Here is a 26,051-nt window from a genome sequence, read left to right as displayed (position 1 = left end):
TGAACGCATCGAAGTGTGAGTATTTCAAGGCAAACCACACTTAATACTTCCAAAAATGTGTATGCTGTGGAATGGAGTTTATGGGCTTATCAAGAGCCACTCTCACTGGAAAAATGAAATCAGTTTCTGTAACTTGAGCTTCTCTGTTTACCACACAGAACTCTACCATCAGAAGAAAAATGAGTTTGATTCTCATTTGGTTTAAGCCACACAATTAAACATTTTCTTTTCTTAAATAAAAAGTTCATTTACTGAGTGAAACTCTGGTACTTTGAATCTGCCAGAACTCTTATACTTGATAATGTTGATACTGATATGCTGAAGAAAAGCTGTTTACAAATTTGGATAAAATTAGAATTTATTTTAAACTTTAAAGTACCATCCTAAGATGTCCTACTTAAAAGTTGTTGTTTGGTGGGTTGTTTTCTTTTAATAAAAAAGCAAGCAGTCAGGAAAAGCTCAGTCTGTATTCAGCCAGAGCCAAATAAAGCCACGCTCAAGATTTCTTTTGTACCCAGCTACAATTTTGTGCAGTACATTACAAAAAAAAAAAAAAAAAAAAAAGAGATAAACAGATAAGGTAGCTGCTGCATGAATTAGAGTCAAGATAAGCAGAATATTTCGGTGGCTGGATAAATAGGATGCTACATTCAGTTCTGCTCTCATGAGAGAATGTAGTTCTATGAAGATAGCTGGCAAACCAGTAAATATTACATGAGCTAACATAACATGTCCAGTGGATATAAACACTAGATGTATTGACAATACACTGGTTCAAAGGCCAGATGTCTAAAGAGATTAGCCAGATAAAAAAGAGTTACATGAATAGCAGTGTGTTTTTAATGTTAAAGTAAACACTTACTTTATTTTTAAATGGAAAAAGAAGCATAAAATAAACTCAAACAGCAGCTTTTAGTACATCAGAAGTGAAGTGGCTGAATAGACATTGTCATACAGTGAGTTGTTTTGCTTGGTTGGAGTAAAGAATATCTTATAAAACCATTTTATGAAAAGTTAATACTATTTGATATGAGTCCTTACAGAGGGCTTTTTTTAATAAAAAGACAAATGGTGTGCTTGGCAAAAGCCATTTATAAAGCATTATAGAGAGAACTTTTTATTTAATGTTCAGAACAATTTGTTTGACTCAAATTCAGTTTCTGGACTAGTCTTACGGTTAAGGTACTGGACTGAGACATAGTACGTGGATTGAGCTTTGCTTTTGTATTGTTCGTACAAGTCATTTTAACTCGTTTACACAGCAGTAGACTCTCATTGAAATGGAAATAAAATTATTTTCTTCCATTATGTGAAGATACAGGCATTGATCCATAAATAAAATTTTATCTCCATTTTATAGCCATGGTATCAGATTAAAACTGTAGTAGTTGACTTTCTGGACTGAGAACGGCACTGTAATGCTATGGAAAAGTGACCAAAACTCCACATACCCTGCTCACTTCACAAGAAATGTGAGAGACTACCATTACTGTAGAACTTGTCATCTAGTAGGACACATGCCTCATCAGAGTAAAACTGAGTTTCTTGCTGGTTTGTACAACTGAGATTTAAAGTCTTTACAGAAAATGCATGCCTTCCTTTACTGAAGGATGAGCTGTTACCATTTCTTTGGGTAACAGCATTTTGCCGCATGGACATTAAAAAAGCACTAAGGAAGCCAAGGCAGACCCCTCTGAATTTACTCCATGCTGTTTAATTTACGGAAGTTTTCACTTTCAGAAAATGCCTAGTCATTTGGTACACACAAGCTGATCGATTTGTGGTTAACAAACAAGTTTTTAAATTACACAACAAAAAAATGAGAGATTTGACCACTTTCCATTAGCATTTTCAGCGTGTACGGTTTCCTACAGCAGGGGAGATTTAAGTCCTTTCCATTGCTGTGCAGAGAAGAGGTTCGCATAAAGGTTTCCAGCACTGCACAGAAAAGGAGAAAGGGGGGATCAGATGTTCCTTGTATTTCTTCGCCACAGGCCGGAGAGGACTGCTTCCCGTTGTCCTCCCCTCATAAACAGTGCTCTGTTTGCACGCCAGCCCCTCTCGAGCCAGCGCAGGGATTTCTGGCGCACCTTGGTATGGCGAGGGAGTCGTACCGTGGAAGGTATAGTCACACCTACGCAGCTTACCTGGGGACACGAGAAATCTTTGTGGAGTGGCAGAAATGAACCTGCATCTCCCGAATCCCAGGCTACCATCCAGATCACTAGTTCATCCAATACAGGGTCTGTCCCGAGAAGTCGAGGTGAGACTTTCTAGCTGAAGACAAGCTCTACCTCGCTCTCTCCTTTCGCTCTTTCTTTCTTTCTCTCTGGGGCAAGGGAGGGTAATTCCCAGAAAAGATTCTTCCCAGAGATTTTCGCATGAAAATTTCCATACTGTGCAAGAAGAGAGGTGACTCTCATGGTATTTCACTTAAAGAGTCCATTTTATTCAGCAGATATTTTGTGCATTTCAGCATTTTTCTTCAAATGAATCCTAAAGTAGTTGAAAGAAAAGTGGCTTCTGACTCTGAAAAGAATATTGATGAGGATGAAGGTAATCTTCAGAATACAGCTTTTTAGGTTTATCATGTAATAAATTGAACATGTGTCTTCTGAAAGTAGATTATTTTTGCTACTTGTGCAGGCATTTTTACATGAAAATGGGAATGCACCATCTTACAACCTTTTATCTTTTATCTTTTAAATTGAAATAACACTTCTCCCTGAAGAACCTAAAAAACATGATGGTGTGTTTGCATTAGTGTTTTATGTGACTTTAGAAAATTATTTTTAAGTTATTGAGGGAAAGTACCTTTTTCATTAAATACAACAATATATATATAATTTTTTTTTTAAGTTATTTAAAGCCATGGGTTAAACCATCATTAAAATTTTTCTAGTCTGTAAAATGAAATAACTTGTAATTATTTTTGAGCATCAACTATGCTTCACAGTTCTTGTTACTGTAATCAATTACAGTGAAGAATGAAAACACATAGCTTATTTGATGAAAGACATCTGATCAGCTTCAAATATATTTTTGAAAGGCCTGGAGTTTTGATTTTCAATCTTGCCTTAATCACCATATCCCTTCTCTACTGTGCCTTCAAACACATAAGTACCATAATATTGTGACAGATGATGCCTCTGTCTTCCATAGCCCCAGAACTCAGCGCGGTGTAGGGTAAGATGCACCTTCACAGTGGAGGGAAGAGAGATTCCCAGGGTGTTTTTCCATTACAAAAAACAGTCTCACCGATTTGTCTGCCATTTTGTGTTTCCTTCTCCGAGGGGGTGAACGTTTCCTGTTAGCAGACTCGGGTGTGAATTACTGCTTTAGCTTTTGAAATGTGCAGTTGGGGACTGGAATTTGTTCTGCCAGAGAAGTGGATGCACAGTACCGTAACGAGGGTGGTGTCAGCAGGTCCCATGCGGTCCCCAAAGCAACCCAGAGCCCTGATAAAATTTAGCGAAGTGCACATATAGCTGCACAGTTTGTCAGTCCAATAGGAAAAGAATGTCTTTTAATAAGTTGCTCTTTCAAGTAAGTGGTTGAACAATCATTTTTATGTATTGGCAACTTATAGGCTACAATAATACCAGCATGTTTCCTGACAGTGGCAGGATGTGTAACACAACAGAGTGTAACAAGAATGCAAATATTTATTTTTTTCTTTTTCCAGTAGTTGGGAAACAAGCCTGGAAAGCATTAGGGAATGGCTCGTACTTCTTTTTCAAGAATGTTTTGTGAGGTCTTGCAGTGCAGTCTGCACCAGATAACGCTGATCCTTAGGGATTACTCATACATTTTACACGTATGAGAAATCTAGTAACATCTTCATGACACAGCAAACTACTAAGCATCCAGAGTGTCTCATGTGAAAAATACTGAAATCAGAATGTTTTAAAATGTAAGTGTTCATCAAACACTGGTATTTAAAAACAAGCTCTAATATTTAAAATTGGAAAACATCATGTTCTATGTCAGCCTTTTTAACAGCCATCTCAAAAAACATAGCAGTGCTGAAAGAATAAAATACTTGTAGCTTTAAAATTGTTCAGTTACATATGTAGTGTAGTGAAACACACTGATTTGACCTTGTACTGGTATTTCCATTCCAAATGACTTTTAATTTTAACTCAGTAGAAAATTGTGTGGTAGACTGAAATGTGAGAATACCTGTTAGCATTTTGAAAGGGTCAAAGTCCTTGAGTATATGCTTGTTTTCAAGTTGTAGTTCCCATAATAATATCTATTCTGATATTATTTTTAATTAACACAAATCAAGCAATCATTTAAAATTATAATAAGTTTATACAATTATTTGGTGTGGAAGTGTGCTCTCCTCAAAGTATTATACTCTAGGTGTTTGGTTAATTTTACTACAAAAGCTAAAATGTGAAGATTCTTTGCAGATAGGTAGTAAATATACTACTACTATCTCATCTGGAAAAACAGATTTAAGATCACTTACATATTTATTTCAACATTTTAGTTACTTTCTGTTGTATTTCTTTATCTCTGTGACTCTTGTATCACACAATAACATACATTTTGCAAAAAATTCTGAGATAAAGTGGGTAAAAAACACATAGAAAAGCATGTATCCCCTAAGTAGACATGTCAAAACCAACAGTTCCTACTCCTGTCTTACATTTCTTTTGGTTTTTACCTGATCTGTATAGATTGTCAGTTAAGTATGCTCAGAATGGACTTTGAATTTGTGAATAATTTCCAAATTCTATTGTTTGTAAGTACAAAGCTTGTTTGTTTTGCTGGGTAAAACGTGGCTTTGTTCAGTCAGAAAGCACATCCAGTCCTGCAGGACTATGCATGGTTTTTAAGTATTTCTGCTTAGGATCACCAGACACCATCAGCAGTTCTGCGTGAAATCTTTTCATCATGAACTGTGCATTACAAAGTATCCTGTGTGAGCAAAAGTCAGTTTTCATTAGCTGTGTGATTATGGTGAATGACAGCAACAGAAATATTAGTTTGGCCTCAATGCATTTTAAATGCAGTTTTAGAAGTCTATTTCCAGAACAATGTTACTGCATTAATTGGGAAACAACTCATACTTCAAGAAGGTCTTGAAAGTTTGCAGATGTGGATCACTTATATTTGTCAATTAAAGTAAGGAATGTCATAAGACTTCTAGTACACAAAGTCTTTGAAAAGAAATTGGAAGATTACAGCGATCTGAAGGGATTACTGCAGTATGGAATGAGTTTGGCTGCAGAGTCTCCTATATAGTGAATCTTAACACAGAATTAGCCTATGGCATATCAGACATGCTGCCCTTCAGCTGATGATATATTTGACCTCTTATCCCTTTGCAGCCCATTGGTGCTTTGAACCCAAAGAGAGCAGTCTTCTATGCAGAACGGTATGAGACATGGGAAGATGATCAGACTCCACCGTATCATTACAACACCCACTACTCCACATCTACTTCTACGTTGGCTTGGCTTGTTCGTATTGTAAGTATTTCTGGATCCTGGTTCTCGTTAATATCTTTATCTACAGCACCTCTTCTGTCACTTACCACTATTTTGACTTTTTTAATGAAAGTACCTTTCTGTCAAAATCTCATTGTTCTTCCTTACCTTAAAATCTCAGAAATTCTGTAGGTATACTGTGTATGCTCATTTGTAGTGACTGGGGGGTCCTTCCTACCCAAACAATCTGAAATATATTTAGACGCAAAACTGTGGTGGTATAAGGACACATACGATGAAGAAAAGCCTTCTAAAACTAAATCCATCTGAAAAAAAGTCTCTAGACAATACAGAAAGCTGATACTATTTATATATTCATTTATTATTTTCAGCTAGGGATAGATATATACAACATTAAAGAAAAACCTTTCGTAAAAAGCACATTAAAATGTGTCACATTGAGAGGGGAACTATAGAACCAGTTTTATATTAAAGCTGTATGGAGTAATATTTCATGCAAATGAACTGTGCTTTTCAATGAATTAATAACACAGTTTTCAGAAATGTAAAAATGTAGATTCTAACTTCAAACTGCTATTTCAATTCTGGAAACCTGATGCTTAAATCCTATCCTCAAAATCAGATCTAAGGAAGGGGGCCAAACTTCAAAGATAGAATGAATCTCAATTCAGTTTACATGTTAACGCAATGAATTGCAGAACAAGGAGCGCTGATGAGAGACTTAAGGTTTCACAGACAAACCTGAATTATTGAGTCACTATATAATTACTGAACTTAAACTACACCCTGCCAATAAAAATCTGTCACGTAAGGTGTATTCTAAGCATGTTTCGCACACAACCAAGCAAAACAGAGCCACAGAAAGCTTGACATCTGAGTTTTCACTCATCTCAGCTTCCGTTAGACATGTCCTGTTTTTTCTGGTCAGAAGGGAAGAATTCATTTGTCTGTGAGTTTAGGATATACTTCTTAACCCGTGGGAACCTAAACGTTGATTACACTCCTACGTGGGGTGGTCACTGTATTCCTTTTAAATGTTGCTAAATTATTAATATACTGTGAATACGTTTTATGGTTCACATGCGCTTCTTTGTTGCCTTAAAGTATATTAAAAACAGTGGGTTTATTTGTGTGTTTATCTGTTAATTTTGGCTGCTATTCAACAAAAGATCCCCTCTTGCTAGTTGGCAAATTCTTAGGTCTGAAAGTCTGCTTACAGGCTGAATGTACAACACACCAAGGAGTATTCATTTCCTGCATTAGGCTAATGCTGTGTCATTTTTACTACTGTTGTTTATGTAATACTGTAGGTGTTCTTGCTCTCTTTCTCTTCTGCCCTAAAAGAGCAAGAGAACAAGGTCTCTGCCTTGATGGCCTTGCAATATAGAAATTACAAATTACATTTGTTAGAGCAAACGATATATGTGAGAGTAGAAAGCAGAAAAGAAAAGGAAAAGCAGTGCTTTCCAGGGAAGAGATTGCTGATGGCAAGAAGGTGAAAACAAAGGGAGAATTTAAATACGGGGACACACCTAGATAGGTATTTTAAAGATTATTTAAATAGGAGTGACCGGCAAAGAAAAGCAATCACTAGTGGGAGGAGACAACAGAAGTGAGAGGGAGACAGATGTGGTGAAAGTTTAAAGCTCAGAAAAGGGAAAAAGGAAATAACATGATGAGATTGGATAAGGCTGCATATGGAAACCCTAAATAAAGATTTGAAAATAAGTGTGTATAGAGACAGGAAAAGATTATAGCTATGGGGATTATAAACTCATAGTGATCCTTAGAGAGAGATTTTTGGCTACAAAATAAAGGATGAAAAATCCTAAGGGAGAAGATTATGCCGGTGAAGTTGATAGATAAGCCTAAGTCAGATTTCTGGAAGTTAAGGTAGGATTTCTTGCTCGTGAATTTTTTGAGCTAGTGTTTTGGTATGAGTTTGTGAAGAAGGCTGTGTAAGAACCTTTTATAAAAGGTAAATTACAGTCTAGTCCAGGAAGAAGAAGGTGACAATAAGAGATGCAGAGATTCAGACAGAAAAATGCTTTTGGTGTTTTAAGTGGTTGGAGAAGATTCATGGGAAGAGCTGTGTTACAGTAGAGCTTTTGGTAGAAAGTGACAACAAACTGAAAGAGAGGAGTGGAAAGTAAAATCATGGGAGAAGACTGCATAGACCAAAGAATAAAAGAAAAGGGAAAGGAAAAAAGAGAGAAATGGAGAGAAAACAAAGAAGCAAACAAACAAACAAGAAGCTATGACAAAAAGTATACTGGGAAAGAGGTAGTCTAGATAGAAGCAGAACGAAACAGTATGGAGTAATGGGGACCCAGGTGGAGAAACTACACACCTAGACCTTTGTATTGGATAAAACAATAGTTGCAGCAGGAAAGGAAGTTTCAGCCACTCTGATGTATGTATATAGAGAGTTGTGTAATTGCCATAAAACCTTAAAATTTTTTTTGAATGTTGCTTTTTGGCTTTGACAGATGCAATCTGGTTCCTGTCAGTTCTCTTCAAAACATTGCTTGTAATATCATATTTCTGAGTCAATTCTGTGATAATCTGCTCCCTACTGCTTTATATTTCCCTCTGTTGCTTTCCTTTATCTGACGTATCAGGCTACTTTTATAAAAGGCACTTTATTCCTTAGCCTCAGTTCTGTCCTGTTTAATTGATTTTGATATCATCAATCTCTACCTTCATTTTGTCATTAATAAATTTTTCACTGGTAGTAGTTTTCTCTTGAGTCCTTTTGTGTATGAAGAGTGTCCAGTAAAAACCTGTCTTTAAAAGTGACCTATTTCATTATGTTTTCAAAAATATGACAGTGGCTTAGTATATAATAAGTTGAATCTACTAATAATTACAGCAAATATAATCATTATTAATTTTTGTTCCTTTTTCTGCCTTTCATTGTACTTAATAGAATAGGGTGTAATCCTTAACTGAAGCTATGAGCTACTAGTGCATCTGCAGAGCTTCTGTTTGTACTTTCTGTGAGCTGGTTGTACAAGGCTAGGTGTGCTCCATTCTCTTCTGTAAGAACACTAGGAGAAAAATGAAGGCAGTTTCACGGTATGCAATGGTTCAGCCTCACCAGGCCATATATCAGATTGGTGTCATGATTTAAGCCCAGCCGGTAACAAAGCACCACGCAGCCGCTCGCTCACTCCCTCCCCCCCTGGCCATGGTGGGATGAGCGAAACGCTCGTGGGTTGAGACCAGGACAGGGAGGGATCACTCACCATGTATGGTCACGGGCAAAAGACAGGCTCAACTTGGGGAAGAAACAAAATCAATTTCATTGACTACCAATCAAATCAAAACAAGGATAATGGGAAGTAAAAACAAACCTTGGAACACCTTCCCCCCAGCCCTCCCTCCTTCCTGGCTCAACTCCATTCCCCAGTTTCTCTCCCTCCTCCCCCCAGCGGTGCAGGGGGACAGGGAATGGGGGTTGGGGTCAGTTCCTCACCCCTTGTCTCTGCTGCTCCTTCCTCTTCAGGGGGAGGAGGACTCCGCTCTCGGCCCCTGCTCCACCGTGGGGTCCCTCCCACGGGAGACAGTCCTCCATGATCTTCTCCAATGTGGGTCCTTCCCACAGGCTGCAGTTCTTCACAAACTGCTCCAGCGTGGGTCCCTCCCACGGGCTGCAGTCCTTCAGGCACAGCCTGCTCCAGCACGGGCTTTCCCATGGAGTCCCGGCCATCCTGGGGGGCATCCATCCCCCTGCTCCGGCGTGGGCTCCTCTCTCCCTGGGCTGCAGGTGGGCATCTGCTCCCCTGCTCCCCTCCACGGGCTGGGGGGGACAGCCTGCCGCCTCACCACGGGCTGTGGGGGCATCAACTTCCTCCCCCACTCCTCCTCCTCCTCCTCCTCCTTCTTCTTCACTGACCTTGGTATCCGCAGAGGGGTTCCTCTCACATCCCACTCCCCTGACTCACTGGGGGTTCCCCTTCTGAAATCTCTTCTCCCAGAGGCGCTACCACCATCGCTGAGGGGCTCAGCCTGGGCCAGAGGCGGGTCCAGCTTGGAGCTGGGGAAGCTTCTAGAAGCTTCTCACAGGAGCCAGCCCTGCAGCCCCTCCCCTGCTACCAAAAAAACCCCACCACACAAACCCAAAACAATTGTTTATAGTTACTTTTGAGGGCTATACCACTGAAACTCTGCCAAAGCAAAATAACGCATGCACCCTCTTTTTGTACAGCCTCCCCCTGCCACGCACACACACATACATGTGTGCATGCACACAGTCATATGTGAATTGAAATTATAATTCTTAATTTACCTGTACATGTTTATTTAAACTAATCCATTGTACATTTCAGACTACTACATCGTGCTAGAATTCTGAAACAACAAGAAACAATCCTCTAACTAGTTTTATAAGAAATGAACTGAGCCACAGCCTAGAAATATTTAATGCTATGATTATAAATGAATCCTGCATGATCTCCAGAAACCTTAGGTTTATATCCAAAATCAACTGTTTCTTGAAAGTGATCAGCTTGCTTTCTAACTTGAGGGGTAGATTAAAAATTCAATAACTACATTACAGAGACAGATAATAAACGTAAAAGTCTACAGTATTGTTCAGTCAGGTTAATAATGATAATAAAAACTAACAGAGAACACCATGATTTATATAACATTGCCTTTCCCTCCTTTGAGGTGTTACTGAAATCAAACCATGGTTAAACATTTTTGCACATCACACATCCTTATATCTAAACTCAAGAAACTCTACTTATTCCATAGGAGACAACATCACCCACTAGTTTGCTCTAGCAAACAGAATAACAGGGATTCTGGAAAGCGATGCATAGTTCTGTTGATATAGTTCCATTTTATATACAATAAATTAAATATTTGTAGTTTATGACTAGGTGACCTTACTACCTGGTTCAAGAGTCATTTTTTTCACGTGCTTTCTGTCTGGACCAGTGAATGTTTAAGTTGCAGAAGGCAGAATAGTTTAAACCAAGAATGCTCCATCAGAATGCCATATACTCTAGTGACTTGAATGTCAACCTGAAAAGTAGACAGACGAAAACAGAAAAGTAGACAGAAGAATGACTTCTGGCTTCAATCATGTAGAATGTAAATATCAGCATTGTTTTCAGATTTTGGGGTGAAAAAGGCTAGATTTGTGGTGCAACTGGATGCTCTCAGTAGTTGCTGTTGAAGAAGTTGTGTTTGTGTGAATCGGTTATGCCTTCATTGGGACAGAGACCAGTACTAGAGAGTATGATTCTCCGACACGGTAGTCAAGAAGTTTGTAGAGAATAATTGGTTTCCAGTTTCTGTTACAATGACTAAGTACTTGTACAAGGTAGAAGAAGTTCTGGATTTATTATGAGTCATGTCTGATTGAGCTGAAACGAGTTTTTAGTGAGAATCAAAGGTGGGGCAGGCTTGAAATCCTCTTGTAAACAGAAGTGAATCTCAGTCTCCTTTTCAGTAGGTCTGAGCGGGACAGTCACAGATAGATTAGACAAAAGGTGTGCATCACTGACAAAACCCCCAATACTCTCCTTTTCTCCTCTTACAAATGGCCAAAAAGGCATTTTTGTTTGGCATAAACATGTCTTAGAATGAAACATCCCTTCCTCCTCCCTCCCCTACTCCCACCATAAATGATCCAAATGGGACTAGGCACTATTAAAAGGGGATGGAGGGAGAGAAGCGCTGTTGAATGGGAAAATTCCTTGTTCCCACAGCTCAAGCTTGTATTCATCATAATCAAGTACCCCACAAATTTCTCTTCTTGTTGGCAGTGAACAAGGCGTGAATTTTATTCAGAATATTAGGAATGAGTAAGATGGGTTTATAATGAAAACATTGTGCAGCTTTATAGCTTTCACAGCAACAAAACCTTTACATGAAATGACAGTAATCGGTATCATAGAATAACAGTATTTAAATGAGTATATTGAATACAGATATGAATTGTATTTATATAATATAAGCACTTGACTTTCCAGAGAATAAAAATTACCTTAACATTATGTGAGAGGTCTGAGATAAAGCAAGCGAAAGCTCTGAATTTCTGCAAAGGATTAAAAATCCAAAAAGATAGGCACAACAGGTCATAGCAGGACAGCATAATAGGGCACCCTGTAGTGCTCAGCTATTAAAAGTTTAATCCTTGATTATGAATTTTATTGCTTTTGTATATTTGTCTCAGATGCTTAAAATAATGTTGTCATGGAATTTTGGATTAATATTTTTACATAATTTATTGTAATTACATCATTTTTCTGGTTTCTGCTTTTTTTAAATCCATCAACTGCTGCTGATTTCAGAACCTCAGCAGTGACCCACAGTCTGCTCCGCAATGATATTCACAACAAATTACACGTATCTTATAAAGAAAAAAAGTGATAGCTAGGGGTAGGCAGAAGACAGAATTATTTGTGCTCAGATCAACAACATATAAAGTTTTTCAGTATGGGTAAGCTAGAAAAATAGCATAATTTGCAAAGATTGCTATTGCAAAGAGATTTTGGGGGGGGGAATTCAGTTAAAACCAAAATAATTCTAGTGTTAAAAGAATTTATGAATGTTAAAATTATAATATTAATAGAATTTTAGGATAAATTAATATAATCCAATTCCTGTGTATATTATTTTGCATTTGCTAGCTCTGGGTCTGAACTGTACACTTTTTCATTTATATTTCACATGAAGTTCACTATAGGGAGCACTGTAAAATCTGGACACATAAAAACTTTATTTATTTTTTTTCAGTATTTCAGTTCATTGTGATATTTTTATGCTGCTCACCAAGTTGAGCTACTGTTAAATTTTAATATTCTGTTCAAATTATAAACCTCCTCCTCACTTGCCACACATTGTTTCAGTATTCATGAGTGCAAGCAAAGTCATTGTGCAATGGGAGTTAGGGTCCTCCAGCGAGAAATGACACTGTAATGCTTTTGTATTTAATTTAATTATTTTTAATTAATTATTTAACATATATTAGGATTCTCTGATGGGAGTAAATGCACTGATTTCTTAGATTGTTACTTATTCTTTTGAATGTATCTTTTAAAAATAAATCCCCAATGTTTTAAGAGAAAAAAAATATGGACACCCCCCCATTCAATTAGCAGTAGAATGTCTTACATTATTGTAATGAAAATGATTCCATATTTGCACCAACGGACACTGAAAGTTAAAATACCATCCCTGGCTAATAAATAAATAAATAAATAAATAAAAATCTTTGTTCCTATATAAACAATTACCTTAAGCTACTTCAAAGGTACTGGCATCCTATGATGACTGTAAGAGAGAGATCCCATTCCTTCTCATTTAGAGAGAGAAATTTAGAGTATTTCTCTTCTTTGAAAGAAAGTAGCCTGTGTTGACTGTCATGTATGATAGAAAAGATTAATTGGGAAGGCATGTAAAGATTAGAGAAACAATGGTCTCTGGAAGTCTGTGTTCTCTCTTTTCTTTTCCTCCTCTTTTTGGATTCTTTCACTACCTTTGCATCTATGCTTTCCTAAATATAAATAAATAAATAAATAAATAAATAAATAAAATGTATATTTTAATTGCTCATAAATGCTATGGAAAATGAATTACTTCAATCCTCTTTAATCTTGGGTAATTCAAACACTATGTGTATAATATGACATAATTCCCTCAAACTTTCTTTATTAATGGAGGAGTTCCCTGCTTTGGTCAATAGTTTCAGAAAAGGAAACAGAAGATATATAGAATAAATTCAAATAATAGATGGGTAATAATGTAATAAGAATTATGACCTGGTGATTATGAACTGATTTGATTAAAAAAAATTCCAAATAATCATGCAAGGAAATAACTTTGGGTGTGAAGTTAACGAAAGGGACACTTTTTCAAGAATTCCCCATCAGACTTTGGCAGAAGAACAAGTAGTTTCCATCCATGTGGACATATTGCCAAATATTAGTTCAGAGAGCTAATGGAGTGGTGCTAGAAAACCAGGGAGCTGGCAGTGATCTCAGTATTCAGGTTCTGCTGTCAAATTAAGGATTTGGTCCCCTGTTAACCCCTTCCCTGCAGTGGAATGCAGTGAATAAAAATGGGTTCTCCAGACTGTCTTAAGACTTGAACTCTACCTACCCAAAAGTTAGCTGTTTCCATTTAGTATGTATCGGTAGTGTGGTTTCAGATAGGATTAGCAAAAGTAAAAACTCTAAATATTTTGTCTCTGTACCTCTGCCCCAAAGCGATGATAAAGCTAGATACCCTGTAACGAGTCTGCCTCGTAATGACCATTGAGCCATTCTGCCCACCGTGAGGCAAAGCGGAACCTACTGAGGTCTTTTAAACTAAATGAAAACAAAAGAAAAATCCAGGTGGGGGATTTTTTTCAAGATTTTATTTTGGCATACCATCTTACAAGGGGTAAACAAAGCACGGTAATATAAATAACACAGAGGGTGTTTATGATGGTTGCAGTGGAGAAGGCAGCCATTGTGAACTGGAACTAAGCTACATAGCTCTGCCACTGATGGGTGATTAGTCTTACGGAAGAGTGAATATTTAAAATAACCTTTCCTGCCAGAACTCAAGATCTGTGCGCGTGCAAAATGTGTTAGTGCCAATAGATGTACTAAGATATTCAGTAAAGATACGTGTGCATAGATATAACTATGAGGTGCCATATTTTTCTTTAATTCTGCCTTTATGAAGTATTTTGATCTGCAAAAGTAATTTGGATTTTGTTAGAAACCTGCTGCATGATTCCTTCTGCTGTTTTCTTAATCCATCTTCATTTCATTGACTACAGGAGCCCTTTACAACGTTCTTTCTAAATGCAAATGATGGCAAGTTTGACCACCCAGATCGAACTTTCTCTTCAGTAGCCAGGTCTTGGAGGAACAGCCAAAGAGATACCTCAGATGTGAAGGTAATGTATACATTAAATAAATTGATAAATGTGCATTTTCATTCATGGTATTTTATTTTGTGTAGGGACAAAGAGGGTTTTATATTTAATATCTTTATATTCAGTACCCTAGGCAGTATAAATAAAAGGTGGATATTACTAAAGATTATTCTAACAGAAACAATCAAAGATTCTTTGAAGTTGGGTGGACAAAAGGTGTTTTGTTTTTAGAGAAAAACAACCTAACTGATCTAATTTAGATCAGATAATCAGGAGATGGAGAAAAGCCCAATAAATTGTTCTTTCCTGCTGTTAACTCAATATTTGGCCCACTCCATAAAACACAGCAGGAATTGGATTTGACCTTAAAGTGTCATATTGTTATAGCTTGCCTAGCTCTGGGTTTGCATTGCCTGGGGCAATTAATAAAGCATTAATGACAAGACCCATTTAAAATGTTGGCTTTTCTGTACAGCATTAGCTTTTACTTGAATGTGCCTGGGGATATTATGCAACAATACGCATTAGATTAAAACAACTTCTACACGATATACAGAAACAGCCGGAGAGCAGGGTGATTTTACTGTTGTTATTCCTTACCTATTGTTAAATACAAAGGGTTATTGTTCATATACATGGGACCTTATCAGGAAGAAACCAAAATCTAATAATATTTTGAACGATATGGTCCTTTCTTGTTTCTCATTTTCTAGTAATAAGGTAGGCAAAGGCTGCAGTATACCATTAATTGCTCTTTTTTAAAAAACTGTATTTTAAAGTGAATATGTCTCTTCTATTTTGATACTGCCACTCATACTAGGAAATGCTAAATTCAAGGTCACATTACCATTATATTTTTTACTTAACTTGACAAAAGACGACGACGTAAATTTGTTGATTTATTTTTATTCCAGAGCTCCTGTTTGCATAAATATTCCAGCAGTCTCAGAAGTGTATGTGGACAAACCATGTTGTTATTATTCAGTTACTAGTCAGAATAAAAAATTGTAAATTGTATGGCCATCTTAATATATGGGAGAAAATGCTTTTTAAAGGAAAGAAATTAACCTAAACCTCTTACAACCCATTTCATGTTTATTTATGCTCCTCTGGAAGTCAACAGTATTTTAAGTACTCTCACTGTTACCTTTGTAAGAAAAACAAAGGAAATTTCGCAACTTGGAAGGAATTCGAGTTAATATCTGCTATATTTGAAATGCAGCCATTTCTTCAAATTCAAAGTGCTGACATTTTGATTTTTGCCTTTCAATGAAATCTGGTTTTCTTGGAATTCCACCAGAATATCTGGGAAAATGGCTTCCTAGGAGTGGGGCTAAAACAAAAGATAAGAGCCTTAAACTGAGGAATAAGGGAAAACAGTTGGAAGTGACTGTAATCTTCTTGTCTGGCTTTTGTACACAGGAGGAGGGCAGTTAAATACATGAAGGCATTGCAAAAGATAAAGGAATATCTGTGGACAGACGGAGGGATGGTATTCAACCAGGGTATATAATTAGTGAAAGGCTTGTTCCTAAACTAGCAACCGAATGAGTTATCAGTAAAACAAAGAACTGAAATGTTTGTATGAAAATACCAGGAGACCTGTGAAGCAAGTGGGGTGACTTAAACTGCTGCTGCCAGGCATTGCAAGGATGTGGGAATTATGGGGGGATAACAGTTGCATTACAAAATATATTTGTATTAAAAAAACCTAAGTTATTAAAATAAAACAAGTATTAAAAAGGCACTCAAAGCCAGATACCTTTGGAAAAGGAAGGCAAAAGGTGAAGATGTGGGGTAGCTATGTACTTTAATGTCACTTTTAAAAAAGCGAGTTGGGAACAACTTGGATAAAATAGTAACAATTAAGGGTCATAGTTGCACTGGGGGAAAGATTGTAAAATAGTGTATTCTAGAATACATTTGGGAGTCTGCCATAGAGGCCCAGAGCCAGATTTAGATATATATACATTTCTATTATGCCATTAGAAAGAGAAATACTACTTGGAGCTAAGTCATTACAGAAAATCTAATATGGGAGTCACAGATGAGGTATGTTAGCCAATAAGTGTTTTCTCCAGATAATCCCTGACCTTCACGTTCAGGGATACTTTAGGGATTAAAGATGCTGTTTAAAATATGGTTTTGTTAATTAATGAAGATACAGGGAAGGTAGTTTAGAAATTAACCTTGAGTTGATTTATTATGAGTTGATTCAGCTCAAGATAAAAATAGATAAACAAAAGCAGATTCAAAAATAAGTTGAGTCTTTAAGGGATGCTAAAGCAAATAGAAAAAATTCATAAACTATCTAAAAAAAAAAAGAAAAAGCAAAAAAAGGTAGACATGAGAGGACATTTTTAATGTATTTAATACCAGCATTCAATGTATTGCATCATCAAATTATATTAATGGATATATTAATATTAAAAATATATAATTATATATTTATACAAAGCCACTACTGAAATAAGTCTACTGAAGTGCACATGCAAAGCCACTACTGGAATGAGTCTACTCAAGTACACTTCGGTAGCCTAAGCAATATATGTCAATACATTGCTGGTTTGTGTTCAGTTTAACAAGAAAACTTGAAGATGAGCAGGATGGCAGAAAGCTTATAGTGAGACCGAAGCTATATCCTTAGCCTTATAACAACTAGAATATCCCACGGCACCTAAATTCCACCTGAAACAGTCTGATTAGTCATTCATTTGTTTCAGTGCTCTTATGTTCTTGGAGAACACAAGTTATCATTTTTTCCTCATTCAATTTTTAGTATGCATTCATGCTGGATAAAACAAATTCTTAGTGCTTGCTTTGCTAGGAACTAGCTAGTGGAAGTATATACCCAAACTGGAGGAAGCCGTAAGAAGAGCAGCAAATGTGTTTAAGGAGTTGGATACAGGAAGAAAAATGTGTGTATGTGTGGGGTAATTAATGTCTAAAAGTGAAGACATGGTAACATAAATGCTATGGAATATGCAAACATATGAAAAGGGGGAAGAACTGTTTTTCTGGGGACAAAGAGGTAAACCTCAGAGGAAAGGGATCAGAGTTGAAAAATGCTTGCTTAACCAACAGGGTATGAAAAGTTAAAGTGAAATTGAGTATTCTCTGAATTTGAATATCCTCACAAGGGGAAGTAGTAAACCCCTTGTTTCTCGAGCTTCTTAGAAGCATCGACTGGCAAAGCACTGGAAAAGCATCAGGGACAATCATGAATTGGCAAGAGGATGTGCTAGTTGACCCTTTAGGCCCTTTCCATTTGTAGAGTCTGTGTTTCTTAGCGATAAATCAAGAATGAGTATAGCAGCTAATTGTTGCTGCTGTTTGTTGCTTAACATCTTAATGAACTGCATTTCTCAATGCCATGACATCAGGGCCAACTTTTCCCTGAGGCCTTGGAGTTCATTCTGCAAAAGGATGGGAAACTGGACTATTATTAATACTACAAATAGACCTTTTTTTTTCAGATTAGTTGTGCTACTGCTTGGAATGCCTTACAGGCTTTTTAAGCATTTTAATCAAGTTTTCAGGGACTGGAAAAGCAGTGAGGTATGAAGAACCACCAAGAAACCCCCTCAAAATCTCCTCCCATTTTGCCCGCTCTCCTAAGAACAGCAACCACTGTCTTGGACAACAAAAGACCTTCAACTCTGAGAGCGTGAAACATCCAAAAATTCAAGTTCAGGTGTCTGGCAGCTTCTAATATTTATCTAGCAGTCCTGCAAGAAAGTAGGTAGTGTGCAAAAGAGAAGATGTATAGAGGTTGCGTGTAAGTACAAAATCTTAAAGCACGTTCTCTGTCAAAGTGTTCTGCATATTTGTGTAGCTTCTTCTGGCTGCACACGCAGTCATAAACGGAGGTCTTTGGTAGTGTGGGTTCCCGCATGATATACGCACTGCAAATTGTTTTCCCACCCTAAAGATTTTTTGAGTCTTTATAGTAAATATTAGGTGCGTGGAATACAGCCTGTCCATCAAAGTAGCAAACTTTGGAAACTGTTAAGAATAGCAAGTGTTCATTATTCATGTATTCCTTATCATATATTTGAAATTCATCTGAGCTGCTTTAAGTACATTTAATCTCTGATCTCACTAATCTCATTAATTACTGTGGCACAGGTTATGAAATAATTTAAAAACAGCGTGTGTAATGAATTAATCTGACATTCTTCAATGCTGTGTATTGTAAGATGGCCACAATTTTTGCTTTCAAGTACTGTATTAAATAATGATATGAATTGCCTTAATTCTTTATTAGCAAGGTCTAATTAAAAAAATCCTTTTAAAATTAATTTTTTTAAGGAAAGTAAAATCTGTATTATGACTGTTTTTCATCAGTTACTGTTTAAGAAGGAGGACTATGAGGTGCTTTATTCTTAAGTGCCTCTGAGGTAGATCAGTTTTAACTAGCAAATTGAGATTTTTAAGTGATGCAGTGTGCTTTTGCAGCCTCAATGTAGTTTTAAAAGAAACACCCAAACCATTTTTATGAAATTCTGCATTAAAATTTAAACCGCAAATACCTGCCATTTGCAAAAGAATGTCTATCTCTTTAGGAAGCTGCGGTTCGGTGGGTCAGTCTCCTTTTTTCACAGGCATGTGTCCTCTCTGGTATTCTCTCCCTTTGCTTCTCCCTTTCTGCCTTTCCCCTCCCTCCTTCCCTCGCTCCCTTTGCATACGTGTAGTCTCCTCCAGAACTAAAGTGTTTCTCACAGAGCTAAGGAAAATGGGGCTGTGGCAGTAGTTTGATCAGTCTGAAAAACAAGCCGTAATTGCGGTATCTTGAATTGTGCCGAAAGGTACACCACCTTTGGAAAATGTAGCGTATGATAGATTATTGCTCAATGGATGATTACTTAGACAATTTTGTTCCCCACGTTTGGGCTGTTTTGCTTCATTTTCAAAGCAACCTGTTCACCTACAGTGGATGAAACGGAATTAATACAGTATGTGCTATGTTAGAGTGGTAACACACAAGGGAGAACCTGGATAACAGAGTTTATTTTATTGTGTCTCCCTTTATCAACATCGACCTTCTCTCGAGATAATCAGAACAAGCTGGAGGAAGAATGAACATTCGCGGGGTGACCTTTGAGGAAACAAGTCACCCGGAAATGACCATAACTTGGCCAGTCAGCTTTCACATTTTTTCCTTTCCACCTCCCCCCTTGTCCCCGCTCCAGTCTTGGGTAACATTGACTACCCCAGAACCTCCTGTTCAGGCACTAATCTTTCCTAATGCCTCTCAAACTTGTTATATTACTTTTTGAATAGTGTGGTTAGAAGTTAGAAAGGTAGCTCTGACAAAATGTCATTAAGGTGCCTTAGTGTGAATTAACACAGTTAATGGAGGTACTCATGACTGACTCGTTGACCCAGTACTAGGCTCTTGTGGAATTAATGGATGCCAGGGGATCAACCTTTTGGGAGGAAAAGAAAGAAAGAAAAAGAAAGGGCAGCTTTAAAACCTTGGAGTGAACTATATTAGAAAAGTGAAAACGTCTGGCTTGGATTTGATTTCATTGGGAGGCCATAAAATGGTATACCCTTAGCAAAACATATTAAACAGAAACGTCAGATTTGATGCAAGTGGTGTACAATTATAATAGTGTTAATAGTGGTCCTCTATCACCCCAAGACATATTTTTAAAGTTTAATTTCTCAGCAGCCTGGATTTGTCACAGGATTGTAAATTAGAAAATGCATTTGGGGATGTTTTCTTATATGAAGACACAAGGCATATAATACTGTTAACTATACCTTGGGGTTTTAGTATAGCTATTAAAATAAACTAGAGATCACATTTACAGACAAGAAATGTCTGTTATAATATTCATTTTACCCTTTTTTTACACCCCTCAGTAGCTTTACTGCGTCATTCTTCACCTGAGAAGAGCCAAGCTTCTCGGGCAGTTTGAAAGGTAGCTGACTATTAAATGATAGAAAGCTAACCTGTCTTATTAGAAGTGTGAATGAAAGGGGAGCAGAGGAGGTTACCAGCTTGTGAAATGTCAAGGACAACTAGACAGAAATTACTGCAAATAGATTTAGATCACTAGAATCCCTATTTTTATTAACTCTTTGAACTCTAGATATTTCTTGTGGTAAGAAATTACCCATGACAGGTTATGTAGTTGGAAAGATTTATTTAGAACCTTTGATATGTTTTGGCAAGAGCAAAGAAACCATAAAATGGTACTGAATTGTATCAGTTAATGCAAAATTATATATCAGCTGCATGGCATACAATAACAATATGCATCTAAAATGCTTAATTTGTCTGTGAATATTTTAAAAATACCAGAGTTTTTAAAAATATTTGTCTTCTGTATTTTTTTTTCTTTGCATTCCCTCATTTTATGTCCACAAACTGATGTAACTTCTGGGGAAGCTTTTTTATGTTGTTATTTTTGATGTTTTCCTTCATGTCTTGATTTACACTGGCTAACTCAGTGTTTGTAGTGTAGGAAGAACATATTTTGAGATTTGTCTTTCATCAACATTTGTAGCTTGAAACATAAAGTTCTCAAAATCATGGTAGCCTCAAGCAAGCATTCCCTTGCATAGACCTGGCATTGCATTGACCTTTTACTCCTAGTGCCACTGAAGGTGCAATAGGAGTTTTACGGATCCACTTATCAACTATCCTGTCTGTCAAGTGGAAAGCAGATTGGGAGACAGAAGGTCCTCTGTGTCCCATCCCCTGGTGTAAATACCATCCCTAAGAGACATTTTTCCCCTGCTAATTTCTGAGTCTCCTTGTCCCTATCTTTAGGTTGAATTTAACAATGACCCTTCTAAAGCATGAAGCTCTGATTTGTAAGAAACTATGTTGTATGGCAAATTACATTGTGCATAAAAATGAATGAAAAATAGCAGATGCTGTCAGAAAAGTATGCAATCTTAATCTTTGATCTAAAAACCACAAAGGTTGATAAAAACATTTATTTTGGCTTCTGTGTGATGAACACACAACAAAATATAATGAGGCCAAAGTATATATAGGAGTAAATTAAGTTATGTACTGTTTAGGAATAATTCTACTAGCTAATTTGGGGAGATTAAAAGAATATTTTACACATCTGTAACTAAAACTTAAGTAATGTAGCAATACGGAAGGTAAAATCATTGTCCTTCATTTGGACTTTTAGGAGCTGAAAGGCTGTAGAACTGCTAGGATAATGCTTTCCAAATATGTAATAAGCTACACGAAGAGAAAACAGTGATTTTTTCTCTCTATCTGGCATGGACTGATAGCTAGGACAAGGGCAAATGAGCTTAGATTGTGTAATGAAAGATTCAGGTAAGGTGTTAGGTAAAACTTCCTTGGACAAAGACTACTGAAGTCAGTTGATGGAAGGATTGTAGAGTTGCTGTCACTCAAATTCTGGGACAACAGGGTAGACAGATATCTGGCAGGAAAGATGGTGTAGCTGAACCTCTTCTGGAACGGAGAGATGGGCAAGATTGTCTCTCCAAATGTGACCCTGAAACAGATATTTGAGGTGTTTGTTCCCTGTCCTTAGAAGGAAAAGCACCAAAGGAGCTGTCTCTCTCTAGCCATAATCTTTATCAGAATATGAACTGGCACAAACCCAGCCACGAAACAAAGAAAACCCAAACTCTGGCTGAGAAAAATGTAAATAGGTTTTGAAAATAACTCTAGCCCTTGCTAGTGTTATCCTTTCCTTCATTCTTGTGTTCATTCTTGAAACTTTCAGGGCTTCTTGGTTAAAGCAATTCTCCCTGGGCCCCACTTGTCATCTTGCCGTCTCCACCGAGGTTCACTCCTGTCTGCTCCTTCCTTTTCCCCGCCACCTCCCAGGCTCCGTCCTTGCTGCCCACTCCGTCCTTGCTAATCCTTCCTCTCCTGCTTCTCCCAGCTTGTGCTTCTCCTAGCGAAACGTGCTCGGGGGCCCTAGGGAAGGGAGCATTCGCCTTTCCATCCTCACCCGGCGCCTGCCATTGCCGTGAGGTAGAAGAGACAGCTTCTTCATTTTTTCAAGAAGAGACAGCTTCTTCCTTTTTTCACAGCAGAATAAACAGTGAGCACATAAACCCAAACCTTTCTATCATACTTCTCGAGATGAGTTGTATTTTCTGTGCTTCTAAGTAGCTAAATACACATTTTGAAGATTTTTCCAACTGTTAGCAAGTTCATACTTACGGGATGCCACAATATTTCATAATAGGTTTGTGTTTTAGTATATATTCATTCATTCTCTAGAAAAGAGAAGGGGATGGATTTATCTGAGCTATTTTTAAGTGTTGTGGTTTCTTAGTCTAGCCAATAGTGGAGACAGCAAAATTGCAAGAGGAGTATCAAATGCTACCAAAGAAAACTGAATGGTTAATGCAAAGTATGGGAAATGTATAAGTATCTGGGAAAGGTCACATGTGACATTGTTCGTATCTCAAGAAAAGGTTCAATACATGCTATATAGTACTCAAATAAGCAAACAAAATTTTAGGCTGCACTAAAAAATAACATTGATGAGAATGCTGAGACTATAACACAGCAGGTTTATTAAGTTTTTTGGAAATGCTATGTTTAGATTCATTACTTGGACTAAAGAAAAATAAAATACCAGGAGATGTGTAACTGAAATGATGAGGGTTCTAGAGAGAGTGTTATTTGAAGAGGATTTAGAAGTCTGGCACTGGTTAGTTTCCAGAGCACAGGAGTAAGACAGGTCAAACTAAACATATACAACACAATAAATCTTATGAAGAAAGTTAATCGCATGCTTTCTATTTATTCTATTTCTATTTATGTTTTCTGCTATACCAGACAAGGGAACATTAAATTACACTGAAAGCAAATAGCAACAAAGATAAAATTACTAAATGGAAATATCCTTAAAAATATTCAGTGACTTACATCCCTTTGTTTCAAGATACCCCTGAAGTCAGAAGGTTAGTAGAATTCAGTTAAACACTAGATGTGTCTCTGGGTAGCACAAACTTTTCAGATACGTTAGATGTAAAAGTTCACAATTAGATCCTAGGACTTACAAAACTGAAAAATGAAATTTAAGAATTAACTTATCTTTGATGGAATAAAAAACTGGCTTATTATGTGACATTACAGGTTAGTACACCACCATGTTGCCTAAAAAATGGTAATAATTAAAAGCAGTGCTATGTGTTTCTAGGCTTTTATACAAAATAAAAATAAGCTGCTTACTTTTTTCTTTAATAAATGCTGTTTCATATGAATATTGACTTTTAATTTAGTTTTGACTTTAAAATATTTCATCATTCTGAGGTCCTTATGAATTTTTCCTTTCTCTAAGGCAATGCTCTTAGTTTGTCAGTGATTTGTATGGTAGCACATGTTGGGTTGTGGCCAGCTCTTAGTCCCAAGTTAGTAGTAGTCTGTGGAGCTCTAGAAAGATTAATGTCTAGTTTTCTCCAACTGCAAGGATCGGTCCTTCTTCTTTGGGCTCCATTGGAGAAAATCAAAGGGCTTCCTCAGGAACCTGAGGGTTAGTGAATCCTGCTTAGGGGAAAGGGGAGGAGTTTGCTTTTAGAAATACTCTGAGTAAATTAGAGGTATTTAATCAAACTTAAGATTGTCAGTAAAATAATCTTTTTTCTTTTAACCTTATAGGATATTCAGGATTGCTTTTAGTTTGGCTTTGCTCTAGCTGCTGTTTTATTATTTACTGCATGTAATATTTTAAAATTTTTTTGTCTTTTTGAAATTACAGCTCATTTCATAATGAACTATTCAAGCTCAGGCATGTCTCACTTGGTTAGTATTTTGCACTGGTTAGATATAGATTGGCATTGCATTTTAGTCTAATCTGAATTTGGACTCTTTGTAGTATATTAAAAATGATGTAAAGAAGCAAGTAAATTGCCTCCCTAAACATACTTAAAAATATAACATAAATAGTTTCTTTTAAAAAAAAAAAAAAGAATAAATTTGAAATGACCATCTATGCTTTAACTGCTTTATTCTCTGTGGAGTTGCAGATCAGATTTAATTAGATAAGTTTGTGTCTGCAGTGATCTTTTTTTTTTACGCTTCACGTGTCTGCAGCCTTTGAAAGGACCACAAAGAGACTCAGGTTTCAGGTGCTGTGTCATCAGTTCTGATCATGTTACACAACTGAATGCCATAATGCTTTTAACAATGTAATTTAGTGAATTTAATCCATATCTGGATACTAGAAAAGAAGTAGTGGGCTTTAAAGCTTTTTTGTTATTGCAGTTCAATACCTGCTGCTAAAATAATAGATGGCAACAAATGGCGATATTTATTATGTCAAAACGCATTTCTATATAGCTATCCTGGAAATTGGGAAAAACTTCACACCCTAACTGATCTATAATGTATTAATACACTGCAGATGATCTTTACTACTCAGTTATTGATCTGCACGGTTAAAGTATCATCTATTTCTGTTTTAAGGACATTTGTTTTACTGACATTTTTCTCTCCATTTATTTTTTCTTTTTTCTTTCAGTAGAAAAATTCATTCACCCTGAATTCTTTTTCCTTATATAGGTAATCAAATTGCCACCTATTCTTATGCAATTAAAGAATATTGAGAAAGTAAAATCAAGACAGTGTTATATCAGCAACTTTTTTCCCCCTTTTAAGTAGTTTAGTTAAACAGTGATTAAAAAATCCAACATATTTATAGTATTGAAGGCCTAGCATACAGTTTCTTGTACCTGAAGAGGTCACCTTTATTGATATGCACTGCTTTTCTAAAGTTAGGCTTTTCATAAAAACAGATATGGGAAAAATAAAGATTGAATATTTCACGATGAAAAATATGTTTGACTGTAAGTACAAGAAAACAGGTCATAAAACTTCTTAAACAAGTGCAGAGAAACATAAACAGAAGCAGGAATGCTTTAGTGTGTACTACAACAGAGCCAGATTCTGGCAGCACCTCTTAGCATCTCCGTATAAATGTAAAGTCTCATTGTGTGTTTTCTCCTTGCTAGGAGCTAATTCCAGAGTTTTACTACCTACCAGAGATGTTTGTCAACAGTAATGGCTATAACCTAGGAATCAGGGAAGACGAGGTTGTTGTGAATGATGTTGATCTCCCTCCATGGGCCAAGAAGCCTGAAGACTTCGTCCGTATCAACAGGATGGTAAGCTGCACTTTAGTTTAGCCTAAATAAGGAGTTCTGTGTTTTAACAAGCTCACCTAATGCTGTTTTTCATCTCTTTAGAACTAGATTTATAGAAATAAAATAGAAAGTGAAGGAGAATTTGCATTCTGTCTTGCTTGGCAGAACCCTTTATTTTACAATGGATTGTCCTTCCGCGTGCCCAAATCATGCAAAATGAAATTCAGTTATTTACTCTCTCATGAGAAAGCGTCAGATGGGTATGAGCTGGACAATACAGGATAGCCTGAAAAATTTCAGTGTGTTCCTCCTCACCGCCTTCTACATCAAAAAAGTAAAAGGTTATTATAAATGCTGGGATCTTGCAAGAGATATTATATTCCTTACTCAGCTGAAGCTATGCACTTGCTATTCATCAGAGATGAACTGGAAGTGTAGAAATGTGAACATAAGCCAGCAACTGCAGTCTCTGAAGAAATTCTGCAGAAGAACTGCTCTGATGTAAATCACCATGAAGTCTGCAGAATTTAAGCATGAAAAACATTTATTTATGTTGTATATTTTTACTTTAATTTGATAGATAATGAATTTCTTGA

General features: G+C 36.8%; 1 protein-coding gene across 2 annotated transcripts in view; it reads left to right on the top strand.

Annotated features, from left to right (window-relative positions):
• NBEA (neurobeachin) overlaps positions 1 to 26,051 on the top strand; it is a 510,817-nt gene that overhangs the window by 423,842 nt on the left and 60,924 nt on the right. For both annotated transcript variants that reach the window (XM_075050577.1, XM_075050576.1), the window contains exons 46-48: positions 5,343 to 5,483; positions 14,251 to 14,370; positions 25,324 to 25,476. In XM_075050577.1, the coding sequence (XP_074906678.1) occupies positions 5,343 to 5,483; positions 14,251 to 14,370; positions 25,324 to 25,476 (414 nt within the window). The remainder of the gene's footprint in view (positions 1 to 5,342; positions 5,484 to 14,250; positions 14,371 to 25,323; positions 25,477 to 26,051) is intronic.

The sequence above is a fragment of the Buteo buteo genome, chromosome 18, assembly GCF_964188355.1.
Source record: "Buteo buteo chromosome 18, bButBut1.hap1.1, whole genome shotgun sequence".
Lineage (NCBI taxonomy): Eukaryota > Metazoa > Chordata > Aves > Accipitriformes > Accipitridae > Buteo > Buteo buteo.
The sequence above is the reverse complement of the archived record's forward strand: the minus strand, read 5'-3'. Positions and strand labels throughout refer to the sequence as shown.